Source organism: Salvelinus fontinalis, chromosome 32 (genome assembly GCF_029448725.1).
Source record: "Salvelinus fontinalis isolate EN_2023a chromosome 32, ASM2944872v1, whole genome shotgun sequence".
Taxonomy (NCBI): domain Eukaryota; kingdom Metazoa; phylum Chordata; class Actinopteri; order Salmoniformes; family Salmonidae; genus Salvelinus; species Salvelinus fontinalis.
Window position 1 is genome coordinate 43,132,342 of NC_074696.1, and position 24,460 is coordinate 43,156,801.

At 42.2% G+C, this 24,460-nt stretch overlaps 1 protein-coding gene across 2 annotated transcripts; it reads right to left on the reverse strand.

Moving 5' to 3' along the window:
* Window positions 1–150: 150 nt before the first annotated feature.
* cers2a (ceramide synthase 2a) lies at window positions 151–24,085 on the reverse strand. Of its 2 annotated transcripts, none has more exons than XM_055894763.1 (11): window positions 23,913–24,085; window positions 11,992–12,174; window positions 11,530–11,647; window positions 11,137–11,255; window positions 10,555–10,612; window positions 10,362–10,412; window positions 9,987–10,079; window positions 7,779–7,907; window positions 7,394–7,500; window positions 6,898–7,051; window positions 151–2,044 (listed from the first exon to the last, which is right to left on the reverse strand). In XM_055894763.1, the coding sequence occupies exons 2-11, from the start codon at window positions 12,171–12,173 to the stop codon at window positions 1,895–1,897; spliced, it is 1,161 nt and encodes a 386-aa protein (XP_055750738.1). In that variant the 5' UTR covers window position 12,174; window positions 23,913–24,085; the 3' UTR covers window positions 151–1,894. The 2 variants fall into 2 exon arrangements, with proteins under 2 accessions (XP_055750738.1, XP_055750737.1); XM_055894762.1 differs by having other exon boundaries at window positions 23,630–24,085.
* Between the last annotated feature and the right edge of the window lie 375 nt (window positions 24,086–24,460).

Genomic DNA, 24,460 nt, shown 5'->3' on the forward strand with positions numbered 1-24,460 from the left:
AGACTGCCACGGTATAATTAGCATTAGGAATGGAACACGGATGGGTGCGTTCAGTCGTCTGCCATTTTAAAAATACTTTTCATGGTTTGTACTTTGAACCAGGCAGCACACAAAGCATATTCATCAAGAAATAATCACAGGAGACAACCATTTAAATCAACAATAACCTTTATCTTATATCTTTGCAACATGACAAAATAAAAACACTACAGTAGGAGAAAAGCAGGTTTTGGGGAAGGGGGACCATACGCAACACACAAGATCATTATAGGAAGTGGTGGTCTTTACGTTGAGACATGAAGTGAAGGGGAACGAAGGCCATGTTACAGCACTGTAGGTAGGTCAAGTTGCATGCCAAGTGGCACACCATTTCCTATATAGTGCACCACCTTAGACCAGGGTCAAGTAGTTGGAGAGTTTGACAAAAGAGAGGTGAAGAAATTTAAAAAAGTGCAAGATGGTAGACAGAAAATGAAAAAGACATGGTGATTATTTATACTTTTTTTTTTTCAAGTAACAGATAACTAAGGCACTTGCGAAACTAAAACATGCAAAACATACTTTGGTGTCCCATTTTATTAAAGCTTCAATAAACTTAAATGAATTGAATTAGAAGCGTTACAAAGAAATTGAAAAGGACATAATGAAATAAATAGGAAATTAACTGTAGTGTAATTGTAAACCCCAATCATAACCCAATTCACTCAAATAAACACAGTATGACCTGGACATTCATCTTTCTTTATATTGGGTCTATGCTGACCCATAAAGTGCATCTTTGGACGAATGGGCAGAAAAATACTGATTTGAATGAATGAATTCTCCTCCAGTCCGGTTGAATTAAGGGTTGGACTGGTTTGGGTAGGTTTCTGCCTGTCTGGATTAGTGTCTGGACTTTAAAAAAAGTAACAAAATAAAATCCGATAACTAAAAAGTAATTTTGAAAACATTTTTAAAAAGTATTAATTAAAGCCATGTGATTTCTGCTCCCCAAAATCCATTGCATTTGGAGACCGGCATAAACAAAAACAAAATATTCACACAATGCAAACCGAACTCTCCAGCTTTTCTTTAGACAGTTAAAACTTAATTAACCACCATATCCCCCCCCCCCCCCCAACAACATTTAAACCAAGGACATTAACAACACTAGCACATTCCAGGTTGAATAGGAATCCCATGGCAATAATTGTAGCGACTGCTCCACTCCAATAACAAAATGGCAGGTGCAAAAAAAAAGATACATTTTCCGTTATCACTACTGTATGCTTTAGTGGTCTGACATGGTGATTTGAACACACACAGACCTGCACCAAGCTGTGGTCATTAAGAGAACCTCATCTCTCTTGGCAGTGTTAAGTGGTGGCGCGCTTATTATTTGGGACGGGAGTCGGCGTACTGAGACGGCAACGTTTGAACGTTTGAACAGTCTAGCAATACTCCGAGCGTTAACCAAAGCATGCATGAAAGGAATGCCCCGTGAACAACAATTAGTAATTGCGCTATCCATAACGCAGGATGGGAAGCCGCGAGTAGGGCTAGGCACCTTATTTGAACGATTAGCAATATAAGGACTAGAGGGATGGATAGAAATAAAAATGGGGAATAACAGTTTGTTGCTAAGGCACAGTTTTACCAAGCGTTTGGCTCTATTGCCGTCTTTCCTGTACTCCCCATCCTCTCCCTCCAACTAGTGTGATCTACAGAGCAGTGAAACCCATCCGGCCCATGTAAGGAGTGTGTCCGTGTGATCTTTAGCATTATTTGTGTATATATTATTCAGCGGTGTATGTGTGTGTGTTTGTGGCCTTTCCACCAGCAATTCTGCCTTACTGTGGCCTCTTGGACTAGGCCACCATTGCAGACACATCCTCCTTGGTGTCTCTGTAACAAATCAATTCGTTTTGCTGTGGTGGTGGTTGTTGTTAAGCACTGTGTGGCCATTGCCATTCTGTACAAAGCCATTTTTCGTTTTCTCATGGTCTTCTTCCGCCTCGTCTGAATCAGTCTCTTCCCTGTCGCTCCTCTCATCTTCAACGATATCCTGATGGGAGAGAGTACATTTAAATGTATCATTTAGCAGACGCTCTCATCCAGAGCAAATCAGTGAATTTAAGTTGAGGTCGAGGATCAGACTTTTCTGGACCCTGCTTCCCGGACATGGGGGTCCCGGGGGTTCTGCGCATGTGTGGGATTCTTTACTTCGCGCACACTCCGCTCTATTCGTTAGGGTCAAATCGGAGGGTCTGTTGTCCGGACTCTTTTCTGTGTATATATCAATGATGTCACTCTTGCTGCTGGTGATTCTCTGATCCACCTCTACGCAGACGACACCATTCTGTATACATCTGGCCCTTCTGTGGACACTGTGCTAACAAACCTCCAAACGAGCTTCAACGCCATACAACACTCCTTCTGTGACCTCCAACTGCTTTTAAATGCTAGTAAAACTAAGTGCATGCTCTTCAACCGATTGCTGCCCGCACCCTCCCGCCCGACTAGCATCACTACTCTGGACGGTTCTGACCTAGAATATGTGGACAACTACAAATACCTAGGTGTCTGGTTAGACAGTAAACTCTTCTTCCAGACTCACAGTAAGCATCTCCAATCCAAAATTAAATCTAGAATTGGCTTCCTATTTCGCAACAAAGCCTTCTTCACTCATGCCACCAAACATACCCTCGTAAAACTTACTATCCTACCGATCCTTGACTTCAGCAATGTCATTTACAAAATAGCCCCCAACACTCTACTCAGCAAACTGGATGTAGTCTATCACAGTGCCATCCATTTTATCACCAAAGCCCCATATACTACCCTCCACTGCGACCTGTATGTTGTCGTTGGCTGGCCCTCACTACATATCCGTCGCCAAACCCACCGGCTCCAGGTCATCTATAAAAGTCTTTGCTAGGTAAAGCCCCGCCTTATCTCAGCTCACTGGTCACCATAGCAACACCCACCCGTACCACGCGCTCCCGCAGGTATATTTCACTGGTCCTCCCCAAAGCCAACACCTCCTTTGGCCGCCTTTCCTTCCAGTTCTCTGCTGCCAATGACTGGAACGAACTGTAAAAAAATCACTGAAGCTGGAGATTCATATCTCCCTCACTAGCTTTAAGCACCAGCTGTCAGAGCAGCTCACAGATCACTGCACATGCGCATAGCCTATCCAACTACCTCATCCCCATACTGTTATTTATTTTATTTATTTTGCTCCTTTGCACCCCAGTATCTCTACTTGCACCCTCATCTTCTGCACATCATTCACTCCAGTGTTTAATTGGTATATTGTAATTATTTTGCCACTATGGCCTATTTATTGCCTTACCTACCTCATTTGCACACATTGTATATATATACTTTTTATATTGTATTATTGACTGTATGTTTGTTTATTCCATGTGTGTTGTTGTTTGTGTTGCACTGCTATGCTTTATCTTGCCCAGGTCGCAGTTGTAAATGAGAACTTGTTCTCAACTAGCCTACCTGGTTTAAATAAAGGTGAAAAAAAATAAAATGCTGTTCATTGACTACAGCTCAGCGTTCAACACCATAGTGCCCACAAAGCTCATCACTAAGCTAAGGACCCCGGGACTAAACACCGCCCTCTGCAACTAGATCCTGGACTTCCTGACGGGCCGCCCCAGGTGGTAAAGGAAGGTAACAACACGTCTGTCACGCTGATCCTCAACACTGGGGACCCTCAGGGGTGCGTGCTTAGTCCCCTCCTGTACTCCCTGTTCACCCACGACTGCGTGGCCAAGCACGACTCCAACACCAGTGGTAGGCCAGATCACCAACAAAGATGAGACAGCCATTGAGGAGGTCAGAGATCTGGCAATGTGGTGCCAGGACAACAACCTCTCCCTCAATGTGAGCAAGACAAAGGAGCTGATCGTGGACTATAGGAAAAGGAGGGCCGAACAGGCCCCCATTAACATTGACAGGGCTGAAGTGGAGCGGGTCGAGAGGTTCAAGTTCCTTGGTGTTCACATCACCAATAAACTATCACGGTCCAAACACACCAAGACAGTTGTGAAGAGTGCACGACAACACTTTTCCCCCCTCAGGAGACTGAAAAGATTTGGCATGGGTCCCCAGATCCTCAAAAAGTTCTACAGCTGCACCATCGAGAGCATCCTGACCGGTTGCATCACCTCCTGGTATGGCAAGTGCTCGGCATCTGACCGTAATGCGCTACAGAGGGTAGTACGTGCGGCCCAGTACATCACTGGGGCCAAGCTTCCTGCCAGAGGAAGGCCCCCCAAAAAAATTGTCAAAGACTCCAGTCACCAAAGCCATAGCCTGTTCTCTCTGCTACCGCACAGCAAGTGGTACCAGAGTGCCAAGTCTAGGACCAAAAGGCTCCTTAACAGCTTCTTCCCCCCAAGCCATAAGACTGCTGAACAATTCATCAAAATGGCCACCCGGACAATTTACATTGACCCCCTTTGTTTTTGACACTGGTGCTACTCGCTGTTTATTATCTATGCATAGTCACTTTACAAATTACCTCGACTAACCTGTACCCCCCCACACATTTAGTCTGTACCTTCTGTGTATAGCATCGTTATTGTTGCCATTTTCTTGTGTTACCTTTTGATTGTATACTTTATAAAAAAAAAAGTACTTTAGTTTATTTAGTAAATATTTTCTTAACTCTATTTATTGAACTGCATTGTTGGTTAAGGCCTTGTAAATAAGCATTTCATGGTAAGGTCTACACCTGTTGTATTTGGCGCATGTGAAATTGGATGTGAAATTGGATGGCAAGGTATATGTTAGTCCTAAATATTTAAAAAAACAAAAAGCACTGTATTTGGGACAAGTCATTCACTAAACCTCAACTAAATATTGTAATGAATAATGTGGAAATTGAGCAAGTTGAGGTGACTAAACTGCTTGGACTAACTCTGGATTGTAAACTGTCATGGTCAAAACATGTTGATACAACAGTAGCTAAGATGGGGAGAAGTCTGTCCATAATAAAAGTTCTGCCTTCTTAACACTACCAACAAGGCAGGTCCTACGGCCCTAGTTCTGTCGCACCTGGGCTACTGTTCAGTTGTGTGTTCAGGTACCACAAAGTGGAAAATCACAATTGGCTCAGAACAGGTTAGCATGGCTGGTACTTAAATGTACACAGAGAGCTAACATTAATAATATGCATGTCAATCTCTCATGGTTCAAAGTTCATCACTACTTGTTTTTGTAAGAAGTGTTGACAAGCTGAATGTACCCGAAACGTTTGTTTAAACTACTAGCACACAGCTCGGACACCCATGCATACCCCACAAGACATGCCACCAGAGATCTCTTCACAACCCTCCAATTCCAGAACAGACTATAGGAAGCACACAGTACTACATGGAATTCTATTCCACATCAGGTAACTGATGTAAGCAGTAGAATCAGATTAAAAAAAATATTTAAAAAAATACATCTTGTGGCACAGCGGGGACTGTGAAGAGAGACACAGGTACAGACACACACGTACATTGTAATATTGTTGCATCGTGGTATTATACATTGTAGTAATAAACGTTATATTGTTATATTATACTGTTTTATCTTTTGTTTTGTGTGTGATATAAGTGTCTTAATGTGCTTGGACCCCAGGAAGAGTAACTGCTGCCTTGGGGATCCTAAATAAATACACAACCGTGTGCTTACTCCATATAAATTATATTGTATTTTAAAGAAAGGATTAGGGAGGGGTCCTATACACAGACAGAGAATGCAACATAATTGGAAAATTAAAAAAAAACACAGGGCTGAGCTTGCTTTATGCAGATGTGCATAGTGTAGTCCTAATTAAATATGTACTCAGTCTGTCAGCTATTGTGTTTATTGAATAATTCCAGTTAATCATTTTGTATTGAAAAATTGTAGGTAGCCCATATAAATACATAAACCAAATTTCATCCCATTCACACAAACAAATGGCCTATAAATACACAACATTAATGCTTCGTTTAACCTGCCCAGAGGGACAGGGCGCATAGTAGGCTAGACTATGCAGATGCTGTTGTTAGTAGCCTACAGTTGATCAGACAGAATCATTTTCTTGTTGTTTCCATGCAATACAGCATGTCAGATTGCTGATGTTTAGGTGTGTAGGCCCCTACCAGGGCTCTAAATTATACATTTTCATTGGTAACACTGGTTCTCCCAACATGAAAAAGTTGGAAGCACCAGAAAGTTTTTTTAAAGAGCGACTGCCGCAAAAAAAAAAAAAATAATCCCTTTGAAAACGGCCCAGTTACTTGAATTGGAATAGAGTTCCATGTAGTCATGGCTCTATGTAGTACTGTGTGCTTAACCATAGGACTTGGCAACTGTGAAGAGACCTCTTGTAGCATGTATTGCGGGGTATGCATGGGTGTCCGAGCTGTGTGCCAGTAGCTTAGACAGACAGCTCAGTGCATTCAACATGTCAATACCTCTCATAAATAAAAGTAGTGATGAAGTCAATCTCTCCTCCACTTTGACCCAGGAGAGATTGACATGCATATTATTAATATTAGCTTTCTGTGTACATCCAAGGGCCAGCCGTGCTGTGCTGTTCTGAGCCAATTGCAATTTTCAAAAGTCCTTTTTTGTGGCACCTGACCACACGACTGAACAGTAGTCAAGGTGTGACAAAACCAGGGCCTGTAGGACCTGCCTTGTTGATAGTGTTGTTAAGAAGGCAGAGCATCGCTTTATTATTAACAGACTTCTCCCCATCTTAGCTACTACTGCATCAATATGTTTTGACCAGGACAGTTTACAATCCAGGGTTACTCCAAGCAGTTTAGTCATCTCAACTTGCTCAATTTCCACATTATTTATTACAAGATTTAGTTGAGGTTTAGGGTTTCGTGAGTGTTTAGGTTTGTGAATACGTACGTTTCCAGGCAGGAACTTGATGGCCATGCGCAGGATGAGGACAGCCCAGAAGACGTGCAGACACTGCAGCACAAACAACAACCCGTTGAAGAAGTAGAACCCAAAGAAAGGGGGATAGATGGTCAATGGGTACACCCACGTAGTATGTATGATCCTGGGGGAAGAAACAGACAGATCCAGTCAACACTGATCTGCATGGGCAGTCAAAAGCATTTTGGCAAAGACTTAAGTAAATCCCCAGAATGCATTGCATCCTGTACAATTGATCATTGAAAAATGCCAGAAAATAACACTTTACACTAAGTTATGGGCGCTTCAGACATATGGAGGCAGTTCCCCCAGACACAGATTCAGCCTACTACTGGACTAAAAAGCAAGCTCAATGAAAAAGCTCAGTTGAAAATGCTTTTTAGTCCAGGATTAAGGCTTAATGTGTGTCCGGGAAACCCTCCCCTGGGATGCAGAGAAGTGTCATCCAAGATCCCGAGCATCTTACCAGAAAGGGAGTATGACGAGGCGTGTAAGGATGAACACAGCTGCAAACAGAATGAAGATGTAGTTGCAGGTCTTTCTCCATCCTGCATAGTTGAACATCTTTGCTGACTAAAAGGAACAACAGAAAGGGAGGGGGAAAAAATTAAGTATTCGGTTGCCGTTTCCTATATTCTCCTCTGGATGGCAGGCTCAACAGTTCTGTGGGAGTAGAAATGATGTAAGCAACATTTCTGACTAGAATACAATTGTAATGGCCTTGACTGTCCATATAGTAATAACATTCCTCTATACTTATTATTGAATGGATATCGTTTCTTTAGGTTTGTAATGGTGACATTGAATTGTAGGGGTAATATGTTGGGGTATGGGGGGGGGGGGGGCTGTACCTCCAGTAGGTAGTCTGAGGCATCGTGCACCAGCATGATCAAAGTCCCGGCACGGATGTAGTTGACCAACCACGAGAAACTGATCAGCAGAATAGTGGCCACATGGTGAACAATCTGCTCCTTAAAATCCTGGAAGAGAGGAAGGGGGAGTTTGTCAATTATGCAAATGTTGTGTTTACTTTGTGCACTGAACATCAGCTTCAGTCATAACAGAGGGGGTAGTTGTTGACTTTAAAATCTTGATGAAATGTGTTCTAGTTCTGATGGACATGGCATCAGGGTCATGACATTCCTCACTCGCAACTTGATTATCAAGTTTATATTGGATGCGTTGTTCTGAACTACAGTTATATTAAATTAGAGTTTTAACACCGCTGAATATCAGCAAAACGTTCATAGCTTCAAATGTCTGTAGGGACACCTCTAAGCTACTGTTACAGACGCCTGGTTTCACCACTTATTGACTAATGACGGCGTAAGAGTGTGTGCATACCGATTCATCCAGTACTCACAAATGAGTGACAGTAGGCAGGTTCATTGACCCAGGTTTATTCGATAAAAACTGTGGCAACAAAAAAAACGTTGCGACATGTATAATGGAAACGCCATCTATAGGAGAAATGTTCTAAAGATCGACAAAATGTTTCTGTTCAACGGTTGGATTATCGTTTGGTCTAACTTTCTCTGTGACAAATGATGGAATCTGTGTTTTTCAAATAAATGAGGATTGCCGAATACCTTAAGTTAGGCCTACGCCGGGCAAATGACATCACATATCTATAAAGCTCCACTCCACATTTAATTCTAAATGCCCATTTTTTATCATAAATAAATAAATAAATCCCAACTACAAAACTCAGTCAGGACAAGGATTGTCGTGACTTCCAAAACTGCCTGTATTGCTTCGCCTTGCTTTTCTAGTTGGCTGGAAGCAAGTTTCACCAGCCAATCATTTCAGATCTAAAAGGAGTGCGAGTTTCATCATGGCACGGACCGTGTTGGTACGTTGGCACATGAGAATTATTTGAATATAGCAAAATTGCATTCTAGCAATGCTGGCTTTTGCGGGCTACCTGAGACATGAAACGGACAGGTGGGAAGGCATACAGGCTGTCGCCAATTTATTAATGTGCAATTTGCCTTAATTGATAATGGAAACACTTCAACCACTTAATTTTGATTCAACAAATTGACGACATTACATCCAGCTGTTTTTATTGACACAAGAGACGGTTCAATGGAAACGCACCGTAGCAGGCAATTGTAGAACGTATTTTCTATGAAACCTTTTTAAATGTCAACAACAACAAAAATCCCTGGACAACTTAATGGAAACATAGCTAATGTTGTTTCCATTAGCTATGGAAACAACATTGTGTGTACACTCCCACTTACATTGTGTGTACACTCCCATGTGTACACTCCCACTTACAACTGAACTAAAGCGTCACCCTAGCCATAAGCTTGAGGCGAGCAAAAAACTAACAAGCCCAATTTGGAGTTCCACAGCAATTACAGCTAACGTAACGACACAAAAGTTCTGCCAACCAAGTCTCTAAAACCATTGTTTTGGATCAGCCCTATTCATCCCTTGGGTCTGTCAAATCAACCGTCAAAACAGGACTAGATTTCAGTCTTGTCTGCTGACTGTTTGAAGAGTTGCCACTTTCCATTTGGGCTCACCAGCTGGAAAATAAATAAGTCTGGAGAACATGATCAATCAGTCTCCACTGTGAAACCTTTCCACAATGTGCGGGTCACACATTAACCCACAGACCAGCGTTTCAAAAACTCGGTCCTCGGGACCCAAATAGGTTTTGGTTTTTGCCCTAACACTACATAGATGATTCAAAGTTTAATGACTAGTTGATTATTTGAATCCGCTGTGTAGTGCTAGGGCAAAAAAACTACACGGGCACAGAGTTTGGGAAACCCTGTCCTAGATACATTAACACCCCTCCCTGCCTGAGACATGCACACAACAGGGAAGAGGAGAAATTGCTTGCAACTGAAACTACAATCATTTTTGTGGTGAACCAACAGTTATATAACTTGGTTGTGATACCCAAACTGACATCTGCCGAGATGTGGTTAGCTCTGTCGCTTATCTCTCTCTCTGGCCTCCTCGCAAAGATAAGGTCTATCCTGTTGCCATTCTAATGGTACGTATGTAAAAATGTCATTGGAGACAAATTCAGAAACACTTACTTTACGCTTGACATCCGTTGCCACACTGAAGAGCAGCGATATGTAGAATCCCAGCTCAATCATGTAGTACCAGTACTGAGAAGGCAGCAGTGGCTGTAAGAGGGAAGAACAAACATTTAATTAAAAAATATATATATATTCTATTTAGCAGATTCTATTTAGCAACAGAGCAGTGCATGCATACATTTGTTACATTTATAAAAAAGGTGTCTAAAAATGCCAAGCTGTAATCATGTACTGGAAACCTTTGAAAAACCCTTTATGTTGGGGATTGTCCCAAAATGTGTCAGACACTGACTTCGTAAAGATTTTAGACCAGCTAAACATTTAAAACCAACTATGATTTAGAGAACAACAGTCTTACAGTGTACATACCAGCGTGGGGAAGCCATTCCACATCTCCTCCATGTCATAGAACCATGGTTTCTGGAGAGAGATTCACATAGTGAGGATTTCAGTCTCAAACCAAACAAGCACAAAATGGTACACGCCAGATCAAAGATATAAAAAAACAGAGGCAAAGCATTGCCAGAGAAAATATTTACCAACAGTAAATCATGGTACTCACATCAATTAGGGCACCCAGGCCAGCAATGAAAGCAAGAAGGTAAAAGGTAAATCTCCAACTGCAAGAGAACGAACAGCAACCTCAGAAACCCCATAGGAACAGAACACAATTTCACACAGCTTACAACATTGTCACATATATACACACACACACAACGGAGACACAATAAAAACGAGGGCTCCATCACAAAGTAAAGCATAAGCTACAACCACCTGTAAACTATGGGTGGTTGTATTTTGATCAGGTGAATAAGAAAATAACAGGCAGATACAAGAATCTTTTACAGAAGGCACACGACACCTAACATGTTACACAGTAGAAATATGCCCGCGTCGGAAATAAAGGGTTGTTTTGACACTCATTAATTACATGTAGGCAAGTGCAAGTTCCATTCAACCATGTTTATCTGTTCCTATTTGCTGTTGCTAACTGCTCTGCTACTGTTCATTGCAGTACTGTGCTTTCTTTGCTAAAACAATTTATTTCAACAATATTCAATACAGAAATGAGTGTAGCCTACATCTCGGATTATAAAAGTTCAAAAATAAGTATTGTTGGTTTCCACTTGGCTGCTGTGGGTACCTTGCTTCCCGGAACTTCTTGATCTGGCTGGGCAGTTCCTGGTTCCTCCGCCGCCGGAACCACCTCTGGACCTGCCGCACCGAGCAACCTGACTGTTTAGTTAACTCCTCCACTGAACTCTGACAGAGAGAGACAGGGGTTATAGGGCAATTTAGTGCTAATGTATCTTTAATTGTATTGTTTTACTGTAAAACGTGTTGCGATTTTAAATAATGGTTGATTTAATGTAGCAATTGCGCAGGGATTTGACTTAGGAGTTGTGGGAACTATTGAACTGAGTGGTCACTTGGATTTGGTCAATGGAATTGTAAGGTAGTTTCCAACATGGAGGATTAGGAAGGAGTTGACGTTAAACACCGTTATGTAGCATTATAGCTATGCTGTGCAATTTACCTGTGAGGGGAACTTCGATGCATTGCAGAAATACAATTCCAGTGTGGTGTTGGAAGCAGCTCTGACACGAGGTTTCTCCCTCACTCTAAGTAAAGAGGCGAGTTTAACGGACACGGTCCTGGATAGTCATAGAGGAGGCAAAGGAGGAGAGGAAATTGTGGTTAGGGACTGTAAAACAGTTCTGGTAGTTGTTGTTGCAGTGAACACAAGTCAACAAGGCTAGATGAACAAGCAAATGAGATTTGAGCAATACAGGTAAAAAAAACAACAGCAAGCTAATGAAACATACCGAGACCACTGCAATGTGAAGAGGGAGAGGTATTGGTTTTGTCCTCACTGTCACCCTATTCGCTATATAGTGCTCTACTTCTGAACAGGGCCAATAGGATTGTGGTCAAAAGTAGTGCACTATGTAGGGAATAGGGTGACATTTCGGGACGCACATATGCCTGGAGTACTGACCTCTCAAATATCTGTCGGATAATCAGGAAGCATATTGCAATAGGGAAGATGACCCAGAGATCACTTCCTTTAGCGAAGACTAGGCCATCCCGGTCCTTGAGGTTGGCCCAACCCAGGCCCGGAGGGAACCACAGCCGGTCCTGCCAGACCCAGTCACTGAGCTCCCTGAGCCAGGTCAACATTCTGAGAAAAAAGAAAAGGAAAAAAGAGAGATAAACATGTAAGAGACATTCAGACAAAGGGGAGAAGGTCAAAGCCTTGTACAGTCTGACAGGACATTTCTTTATTAGATCCCATACCAAAATTAAAATGATGTCAAAAATTATTCAATGAAAGAAACGCTGCCGCAAATATTTGTAGGGAATGTATTGTTGCGTTTGTGAATTTGAAGTTGCACTATGCAGAAATCGCTCTGCCATTTACTGGTTGCTAAAATTCTAATACTTCACCTCATTTCAGTTTGTGACAAGGTAGTAGAGTAGAGAATTATTGTACCATCTAAACCACTGTGAAATAGATTTTCCATAACCAAAAATATTGTGTTTGAAGCTGGTGTACAAAACCGAAAGTAAAAGACACAAAAACAAAACTTAAGAACTGGAACTATAGAAGTAGCTCACATAGAACAGATCTACAGCTTCTTAGACTTGCTTTCAAGTAGAATGATTTCACATCCCTATGTGAACTTGGCCGGGTTGGCGAAAAAAAATGACATATTGCTACTTTAAATAGTGGAAGTTAAATATCATTAGACAATAGGTCAAAAGAGGACTACTATTTGCATGCATAATTTGTATGTGATGTGATTATTATGTCATGTTGATCTTGGTGTGCAGGTGCGTCCATCCATATTTACATAGCCATGAAAACATGAGCATCAACATATCCAACAATGCGATGGCCTGGTGTGTAAGAACTTCGAACACAAAGAAGAATATATTAGGTGCTTCAAACACCTAATGCAGGACTTCCTGACATTCCCAAGATGAATCCATTAGCTAGCTGAATACAAGCTTTGACAGTGCAGAGCAGCTCTTGTGGCATAGATGCAGTCATTGATACTAGTTAAGTGGGCAACATGCGGTGTAGGCTTAATTACAACACGGGCAATGAGATCTGCTGTGAAAGGCTCTCAGAGCCACTATGACATCACTGCTACTCATTACTGGCAGGTTTTGAATGTGTTTTCTTTAGTCACCTGTGGATGCTAGTTTTGTTAGAGACGGGATGTGAACAAGAAGGCCTGATTCTCAATTTACTGAGGCACCTTTGTATTGTTCACTTACGATAATAGTTCTTGGTACAAAAGGGTTACAGAGTATTCGCACAGGGAAGTATTCGCACAGGGAAGTATTCGCACAGGGAAGTATTCGCACAGGGAAGTATTCGCACAGGGAAGTATTCGCACAGGGAAGTATTCGCACAGGGAAGTATTCGCACAGGGAAGTATTCGCACAGGGAAGTATTCGCACAGGGAAGTATTCGCACAGGGAAGTATTCGCACAGGGAAGTATTCGCACAGGGAAGCCTCAGTGCCAGCTACACTAGAGATACTCCAAACAAACCCGTCACAGCACCCCTCTTTGCGGCCCGCAATTTGGGGCATTCCTCCAACCCCCCTTCGAGCATCCCATTGGTTCCTGCATGTGGGCATCTTCATGCTTGTGTTGTGATGCACCAATATTACATTTTTGGCAGAAACCAACATTTTCTTTGCCAAAAAAACGATACCGATAACCGATATTTCAAATATTAGCAGCCTTAAGCATTCTAGTACAGTTAAATAGTACTCGAATAAACACACACAAGCACACACAGACGCAGTGGTCTAAGGCACGGTATCTCAGTGCAAGAGGAATCACTACAGTCCCCGGTTCGAATCCAGGCTGTATCACATCTGGCCGTGATTGGGAGTCCCATAGGGCGGCGCACAATTGGCCCAGCGTCGTCCGGGTTTGACCATAATTGTAAATAAGAATTTGTTCATAACTGACTTTGCTAGTTAAATAAAAGGTTACACACACACCAAAAAGTTATTTTGCTGGCATTTACGTACGTCCCGATTACCAGTAAAACATAATCAAAACCTATTTCTTTCACTTACTTGCTGTGCTGTTTCGTTGTTCATTTGTTCAGTCGTTTCATTCTCAACCAGGATTTCATCATACTGTACATGTCAAGCAGTGAAGTTTCCGCTCTGTCTGTCCGTGGCCTCTCTTCCTTGGTGCACACTGTCACTGTGTCCATTTCCATCTTGCCCAGCTGTGTATGTAACATTTCACATAAACCGTTTGTCTTCATCGAAGTAGCGGTCCTTGTACATAGCATGAAGCATGGTGGCGACACAGTAAAGAGAGAATGCCATTGAAATGGCAGCAGCGGTCATGAGCATGCAATATGACTTTCCTCAGAACTAAATCCTCGACAACCCACTGTGCGGTCAGACTCGGCATGCTCATGGGGCTGACGTCACTGGTCCAAATGTCAGTCGAAGCTAATAGCAGTGACACCATTACTGTATAACTTCGGTAGGGCAACATCTGAAAAATAGCGCACTTGGTAGTGTGTACCGGTGCTCGATCAATTGCCGAAAGCCAACATCACCCACGACAGAGAACGGTTGATTGTCAAGGAAAATGAATTCCATTATCTTGGCGTTAATGGATTTCGCCTTTGAGTTGTCTTGCTGAAATTCTCTTACTCTTTCAAATGACTGCTGGACTTGTTGACTGCTCGATCCACACAGCAGACACTGTGGGCTAGGTTAGGAATGCTGTGTTGCGCAAAATTTTACGTGGCATCACTACGTTATGTACATACGTTATATAGGTATGCACGTCAGCTTTGACATCGGTTTTGCACATCGACGTTAAACTAGACATCAGGCCGATGTTGGCATTTTTAGCTAACATCGGACGATTCTGATAAGTTTACCGATATATCGTGCACCCCTAGTTTAAAGTAACTGCCCAGTGAAACTTTCACTTTTAAAAGTTCATATTGTTAACTCATATCCAAATTATGTTGTTGACTTGGCCACAAACAAATATAGGACAACGCATAAATTGGAAGGGGGGGAAAAAAACACGTTAAAAAAACAGCCTAAAAAATGGTTTCTTATCTCCTTGAGAAGGATCAGCTGGCCCATCAGTGGTCTAATTACGTGAACATTTTTATTGACTGGTATACACCCACACCATTCTGTTGTTGTGGTACACACACACCTTTCAACACAGAAAAGCAGCTTTAAAATATATAACAATTCAGTCATAGTTAGTAATTATAGGTCATATTTCATAGAAATCTGGAAACACTGGGTAGTTATTTTAAGTGACACTCGATATTCTGGATTTCCTCTGTTTATGCAATTAAAATGTGGGTTAAAGGGGAAATAAAAGTATTATTTGTTGTTTTTCCATTTAGGCTATGCAATTTATCATAGTATAATTAATGTACAATGTTTTAGCTAAAAAAATGTATGTGTAATCTGTTGTTGCGTTGGATAGCAAACATATACCAGCCATCCCACCCCTCTCTTTATCAAAGCTGTGAGGAACTGACGTAATAGATAGACACAGAACTGCACAGAACTACCCTCGCCGTAACGTTAACAGAACTGCAGTAAAGCAGTGCTTGGCAGGCGGGGGCAAAGGACACTGCCTACCGGTGTCCTTGCTAGCTATCTACCGGTGTCACCGCCACCTCTAACATTCCCGGAGTACTAGCTAGCAAGCAGTGTCCTTCGCCCCCACCTGCTGAGCACCTGCCCTCACCGTAACATGCTGAACACACTACTCGCGTTACGTACGCTGCAAAATAAAATGTACACATGTTATTCAATCATTGTAGCCAGACGCTAAACTAGAACTTGGTTCTATTTGTGACACTTGATGCGCTGCAAGTCCCACATTTCCCATCTCCTCATTGGTTTTTAGAAGCATATACCCACGTGGGTGATTGAAATATGAACTGAGATCCACACTCCAGTCCAGTTGGTGGTGGTAATGCACCTTAAAGTTGGTTGCCAACCGCCATATAAAGTCAGAAGAAGCCAGAAGGAGGAGAGATTACTAGAAACAAACTCGGTTTACCCTTTAATCTGTGGATTAATTGTCGGAGGAGAGGACCTTGAGGTAAAATAACAACCCAATGTTTATATTCCAGGAAATATTTGATAGTAACAGCAAGCTAGCTAAATTGCCATGAATGTTTAATGCTTTTCGACCTATCCCCAAATTAAAGTAGTTGGTTCAGAGTTCGTTTTGATATTACAACCTGCATGTCCTTACTTCCAAGATTTTCACATTGCTACCAACCTTGTTATCAGTGGTGTGTATTCATGGATGCCACGGGAAGCCAGGCTTCCCCCAAAAATGTATGAATAATAAATAAAATGTATCTTTCGTCTCTCTGTGTTTCATAATTTTCCTTCAATTCGCATGAGGCTAAAAGTATCTCACAGGACAAAGCATCCGAGCGAGCGCCCCTCTGTCTCTCTACGTGTAGACCATCTATCTGATGCTGTCTGGTCCAAACAAGTATGACATTGTTGCCACCTGTAGCATTGAAGGCAAGGGAAGCCGCCGAGCTTGACAAAAAAAGTATACATTTTTCCCCCAATCAACGTTGAGCTAAACTGAGCGAGCTCAAATGTGAATGGTCCTGGTGCAGAAAAAAGTGCCAAGGGAAGCCAGCTTTGATTTGCTGTCACTTCTATCAAATGCCATTGAGAGCATACATCAGACAGAAAAACTTGAATTGTTGCATCTCGCTGTGTTGTTGTCCTCCGGTGGCTAGCTAGGGAGCTAGCTAAAATGGTCCCTTTCCTAAATTAGCCATGGATGGAGATAGGGATTTGGACTTGTGGTTTTACCTAATTCTCCGTATTGGCCCATGATTATAATGCAGATTCTGATCCAACCATTAATTCATACATTGTTGTGCACCTGGCCTGAAAGGATGAAGTTCAATATGTAGCTAGATGTCAAAGGCTAATGTTAACTAGCTAACGCTGCCCATGAAAGGAATATTAGATGGCGCCGGAGGAGATGGCTAGACCAACTTTACTCCACACACAGAGACGCATACAACACTTTCCCTCACCCTCTTTTTGGCAGAGCTGACCATAATTCTATCCTCCTGATTCCAAGCAAAAATTAAAGCAGTTCGACCGTGATCTTGCAGAGTTACACCACCTCAAGAATTGCATTTTGGCGAAAAGCTCGGCACACGAATACTCAGGCTGACTGGCTCTCATTCAGGCAAATTAGAAATAAGTGCACTCAGGCTATCCAGAAGGCCAAAGTTAGTTACTTTAAGGAGCAGTTCTCTCTCTGTGGGTCTAATCCCAAGAAGTTCTGGATAACAGTTAAAGACCTGGAGAAAAAACCCTTCTCACAGCTGCCCATGTCCCTTAAAGTTGATGTGGTTGTTATTGACAAGAAGCACACGGCTGAGCTTTTTAAAAATCACCACTTCATTAAGTCAGGATTCCTATTTGACTCAGCCATGCCTCCTTGCCCGTCCAACATCTTCTCCCACCCTTCCTAATGCGACTAGCCCCGAAGCTCCTCCCACTTTCCCCCCTTCCCCGCTACAAAGTTTCTCCCCGCAGGCGGTCACTGAGTCTGAGGTGCTAAATGAGCTCCTTAAACTTGACCCCCCCAAAAAATCTGGGTCAGATGGTTTAGACCCTTTCTTCTTTAAAAGGTTGCTGCCCCTATAAAATCACCAAGCCTGTCTCTCCTCTCTGGGGAGGTTCCCATTGCTTGGAAGGAAACCACGGTTTGTCCTTTATTTAAAAGGGGGAGATTAAGCTGATCCTAACTGTTACAGGCCTATTTCTATTTTGGCCTGGTTATCAAAAGTGTTGGAAGAACTTGTCAATAATCAACTGACTGGCTTTCTTGATGTCTATAGTATTCTCTCTGGTAGGCAATCTGGTTTCCGCTCGGGTTATGGATGCGTCACTGCAACCTTTAAAGGTCCTCAATGATGCCAGCATTGCCCTTGAATCTATGCAATATTGTGCTGCTATTTTTATTGACTTGGCCAAAGCTTTTGATACGGTAGACCATTCCATTCTTGTGGGCCGGCTAAGGAGTATTGGTGTCTCTGAGGAGTCTTTGGCCTGGTTTGCTAACTACCTCTCTCAAAGAGTGCAGTGTATAAAGTCAGAACATCTGCTGTCTCAACCACTGCCTGTCACCAAGGGTGTACCCCAAGGCTCAAACCTAGGCCCCACGCCCCACTCAATTTACGTCAACATAGCTCAGGCAGTAGGAAGCTCTCTCATCCATTTATATGCAGATGATACAGTCTAATACTCAGCTGGCCCCTCCCCAGATTTTGTGTTAAATTCTCTACAACAAAGCTTTCAGTGTCCAACAAGCTTTCTCTGCCCTTAACCTTGTTCTGAACACCTCCAAAACAAAAGGTAGTTTGGTAAGAAGAATTCCACTCCTCCCACAGGTATTATTACTACCTTTGAGGGTTTAGAGCTTGAGGTAGTCACTTCATACAATTACTTGTAAGTATGGCTAGACGGTACACTGTTCTTCTCTCAGAACATATCAAAGCTGCAGGCTAAAGTTAAATCTAGACTTGGTTTCCTCTAAAATAATCACTCCTCTTTCACCCCAGCTGCCAAACTAACCCTGATTCAGATGACCATCCTACCCATGCTAGATTACGGAGACACAATTTATAGATCGGCAGGTAAGGGTGCTCTCGAGCGGCTAGATGTTCTTTGCCATTCGGCCATCAGATTTGCCACCACTGCTCCTTATAGGACGCATCACTGCACTCTATACTCCTCTGTAAACTGGTAATCTCTGTATACCCGTAGCAAGACCCACTGGTTGATGCTCATTTATAAAACCCTCTTAGGCCTCACTCCCCCCTATCTGAGATATCTACTGCAGCCCTCATTCTCCACATACAACACCCGTTCTGCCAGTCACATTCTGTTAAAGGTCCCCAAAGCGCACACATCCCTGGTTCGCTCATCTTTTCAGTTCGCTGCAGCTAGCGACTGGAACGAGCTGCAACAAACACTCAAACTGGACAGTTTTATCTCAATCTCTTCATTCAAAGACTCAATCATGGACACTCTTACTGACAGTTGTGGCAGCTTTGCATGACGTATTGTTGTCTCTACCTTCTTGCCCTCTGTGCTGTTGTCTGTGCCCAATAATGTTTGTACCATGTTTTGTGCTGCTGCCATGTTGTGCTGCTAACATGCTGCTGTTGTCGTCTTAGGTCTCTATGTAGTGTTGTCTCTCTTGTCGGGATGTGTGTTTTGTCCTATATTTTTAATCCCAGCCCCCGTCCCCGCAGGAGGTCATTTGCCTTTTGGTAGGCTGTCATCGTAAATAAGAATTTGCTCTTAAAGAATATGTTCTTAACTGACTTGCCTAGTTAAAAGTTCAAATAAAAATAAACCAGTGACATGCTCAATATATATATTTGTAACAATGACAATGACAATTACAACAATACTGAATGAACACTTATTTTAAGTTAATACATAAATAAAATCAATTTAGTCTCAAATAAATAATGAATCATGTTAAATTTGGTTTAAATAATGCAAAAACAGTGTTGGAGAAGAAAGTGAAATGTGCGCCGTGTAAGAAGGCTAACGTTTAAGTTCCTCTCTCAGAACACATGAAAGCTTGTGGTTCCTTTTAACACGAGTCTTCAATATTCCCAGTTAAGAAGTATTAGGTTGTAGTTATTATAGGACTATTTATCTCTATACCATTTGTATTTCATATACCTTTGACTATGGGATATTCTTATAGGCACTATAGTATTGCCAGCCTAATCTCGGAAGTGGCACAATTTCCGAGTTAAAATAAATTCATGCTAGCAGGCAATATTAACTAAATAAGCAGGTTTAAAAAAGATTTACTTGTGTATTGATTTTAAGGCAGGCATTGATGTTTATGGTTAGGTACATTTGCAACGATTGTGCAATTTTTCACAAATGCGCTTTTGTTAAATCATCACCTGTTTGGCGAAGTAGGCTGTGATTCGATGATAAATTAACAGGCACTGCATTGATTATATGCAACGCAGGACAAGCTTGTTAAACGAGTAATATCATCAACCATGTGTAGTTAACTAGTGATTATGTGAAGATTGATAGTTTTTTTATAAGTTTAATGCTAGCTAGCAACTTACCTTGGCTTCTTGTTGCATTCGCGTAACAGCTGGTCAGCCTGCCACGCAGTCTCCTCGTGGATTGCAATGTAACCGGCCTCCAAAAATGCCGATTACCGATTGTTATGAAACCTTGAAATCGTCCCTAATTAAAATCGGCCAATGCCGATTTATTGGTCAACCTCTATTTGGGAGTACACCACATCAGTCACTGGCTGTGTATCGATGATGTCGTCCCCACAGTGACCTTGCATACATACCTAGGGATGCACGATATAATCGGTGAGAATATCAGAATGGGCCGATATTAGCGAAAAATGACGTCAGGCATCGGCCCGATGTCTAGTTTAACGTCGATGTGCAAAACTGATGTCAAAGCTGACGTGCATACCTATATAACGCAGGTAGATGACGTAATGACGCCACACGTGCAACACAGCATTCCTAACCTAGCCCACAAGGTCTGCGGTGTGGATCTATTTTGATGTTTCAAAGGAAGATAACAAAAAGTCCTTATGCAACATGTGCTGCTATTATTTCCCGAGGGGAGAAAGTGATATCTTTCAATACCATAAACCTAAATACTCGTTTGAAAGTGCATCACCCCCAGACATTCAGCGACTACTTAGAACAAAAGCAGAAATAAAACTAAGCACACACTTCCAACAACTAAACAAGTTCAAGTCGAGCAGTCCTTTGAAAGAGTAAGAAAATTTAAGCGAGACAACTCAAAGGTGAAATCCATTATGCCAAGATAATGGAATTCATTGCCCTTGACAATCAACCATTCTCTGTTGTGGATGATGTTGGCTTTCGCTGACTGGTCGAGCCCCGCTACACACTACCAAGTAGGTGCTATTTTTCAGATGTTGCCCTACCGGAGTTACACAGTATTAGTGTTTCGCATATCCACGAGCTACTTGATATGGACGTCGCTGCTATTAGCTTCACAACTGACATTTGGACGAGCGATGTCAGCCCCATGAGCATGCTGAGTCTGACAGCACAGTTGGTCGACGAGGATTTTGTACTGAGGAAAGTCATATTGCATGCTCAAGAATGTGTTAATACCGCTGCTGCCATTTCAATGGCATTTGAGAAAATGTTTGAAACTTGGAAAATCCCCAAGAACAAAGTACACACTGTGCTACGTGATAATGCACATAACATGACAAAGGCTTTGGAAGAATGCAGAGTCTCCAGTTTGCCATGCATGGCACACACGCTGCAACTGGCTGTGAACGAAGGTGTTTGGCCCAACGCAGCACATCTGACACAGTGGCAACAGGTAGGAGGATAGAGGGTCACTTTAAACACTCACAGCTAGCATACAGCCGCCTGCAAGCAATACAGGAGCAGCTTGGAGTGAAGACGAAAAGGCTTAAGCAAGACGTTTCCACCAGATGGAACAGCACTTTTTACATGGAGAGCCTGCTGGAACAAAAATGAGTGCTTTAAAACATGAACACACTCCTAGCTCCATTCGAACAACTGACTCGAGAAATAAGCTCATCAACTGCGTCTGCAGCAGATGTGATATCCTCCGTCATGGCACTGAAATGCCTGCTCAACAAAACTGCAGACAAACCGTGCGGTTAAAACTTGCAAAAGTACTCTTTACTCTGTCGCCACCATGCTCTAGGTACAAGGACCGCTACTTTGATGCAGACAAGAAACATGGTTTACGTGAAATGTTACTCAGCTGGACAAGATAAACAGACACTGTGACAGTGAGCACCGAAGAAGAGGACCCACGACAAAAGAGGTCACGGACGGACAGGGCTGAAACTTCACTGATGAAATCCTGGTTGAGAATGAAATGACTGAACAAATGAACAACGAACCAGCACAGCAAGTGAAAGAAATAGGTTTTGTAATGGGGACATACACTACTGTTCAAAAGTGTGGGGGTCACTTAGAAATGTCCTTGTTTTTGAAACAAAAGCAAATTTTTCGTCCATCGAATTGATCAGAAATACAGTGTAGACATGTTGTAAATTACTATTGTAGCTGGAAACAGCAGATATTTTAATGAAAAATCTACATAGGCGTACAGAGGCCCATTATCAGCAACCATTACTTCTGTGTTCGAATGACACGTTACGTTAGCTAACCCAAGTTTATAATTTTAAAAGCTAATTGATCATTAGAAACCCCTTTTGCAATTATGTTAGCACAGCTGAAAACTGTTGTTCTGATTAAAGAAGCAATAAAACTGGCCTTCTTCAGACTAGTTGAGTATCTGGAGCATCAGCATTTGTGGGTTCATTTACAGGCTCAAAATGGCCAGAAACAAAGCACTTTCTTCTGAAACTCGTCAGTCTATTCTTGTTCTGAGAAATTAAGGCTATTCCATGCGAGAAATTGCCAACAAACTGAAGATCTCGTACAATGCTGTGTACTACTCCCTTCGCAGAACAGCGCAAACTGGCTCTAACCAGAATAGAAGGAGGAGTGGGAGGCCCTTGTGCACAACTGAGAAAGAGGACAAGTACATTAGTGTCTAGTTTGAGAAACAGACGCCTCACAAGTTCTCAACAGGCAGCTTCATTAAATAATACCCGCAAAACACCAGTCTCAACTTCAACAGTGAAGAAGTGACTCCAGGATGCTGGTCTTCTTACTGTTGTATTCGGCGCATGTGTCAAATAAAATTTGAGTAGGATTTGAAGTTAGGCTAGCGAGCAAGCACTTTAACCAGGTAGCCTGGGACAACAAAAAATAAAAGGGTGTACTGTATGACAGTGATTTTACCCACGCACTGCTACTGCTTGTTATAAAGACAAAATGACACGTCACAAAAAAATATTGTTTTCACATATTATTGGTATTTAACACGGTAAATCATATGAATTAGTGGTTTGGGTGGAACGCCCCACAATCACATCCATCTCAACAAGATTTCCGTAAATTTTCTCTGGGGGTGTGGAGCTTTTTGCGTTTCATCATCAGTAGGCTATTTACTCCGAATCCATGTAAGCTCAAACGAAGGACATCCAAAACATTCGTTTGGACGACTTGTTGTTTTCAACCGGTGTTATTGTGCGATTGTTCATGGTTGTTTTTCAAACCATGACCTTCATGTATTGCCGTATTCCTAAACAAACGTCATCGCCGCGAGATCAGACAAGAGGAACCTACATCTATTCGGGAAAACTCGAGTTGATAGGAGTTTCTGTGGTCATCCTGAATAGTTTGTGAAAACATTCAAATATATATGCTTCACAAGCCGCGCCAGTTGGACCACATCTCTGATTTCACTTATTAATTTAGCCTACATCCGCTTTACTCCGCTTGAGGATGGGTGAATATGGGCGCGCGCATCTTCCGTGACCACTAGCTATCCAAGGTTGAGTGAATCTTTAAATACTAACAAGGCGAAGTGAGAACATAGCCTGTTTTGAAATGTCAATTGCAAAACTGAAACAAAACCTGTATCACATCTAGTTAAATATAACGGTGGGCAATTTACCTTCTGATCTTTCACACAGGTAGGCCTGTTCACCGCGGTGTGAAAAGGTGGAAACTCCTACCGTCACTGGAATATTGAAGAGTTCTGTATGTCCCCTGTAGAATAATCACTTGTGCTCTATACCGAAGACGCCACCGGAGAGAATCCAATATGTTGATGAAAATGGGCTGCAGTGTGCTTTGAATATTATTATCCGGCCTCTCGATCTCCACCAATTCTCTGCATGTTCGAGGGAAATGTAATACTTCCCCTTGTAGCACTTACTCCCGTCTGAAAGACTTACTTTTCGTTGGGATGAGGGCCCGCATACAACACAACCAGTAATTTTACTTTTCCGTTTGCTCGGAGCAATATGACAGATGTTTGCCGGGAATAGGCGTCGGTTATTCTGGTTTCTTGGTTGGCCAAACCGAATGGAAGTAGAAGATGGTAGAGTGGGAGGGGATCAAACTGTTAAGTGACGTTTTACGCCGAGTGAAAGGGCTTGAACGTGTTGGAACCAATGTGTATAAACCCTGGATGGCCGTTTTGAAGCTAACCGCAGCCATCTTGGTACTCCTCCATTGTAAAAAATAATATTTTGGAAGCTATTATAGAAATGCATTTATTAATGTCTACATTCGTTTTTCACACGTTCATTTTATTACAGACACCTTAATGCATACTTTTACATGATATTATGTGAACTAAACATTTTTTTTAAATGAAGATAAAAAATACAAAATCCTTAAAGGGCCAATCAGCAATTGAAACAAGAACAAATTGCCTCCCTGCCACCTGTTTAAGTAAAAAGCTGAGGGATGCGGCTGGAGAAATCTAATCATTCTGAAA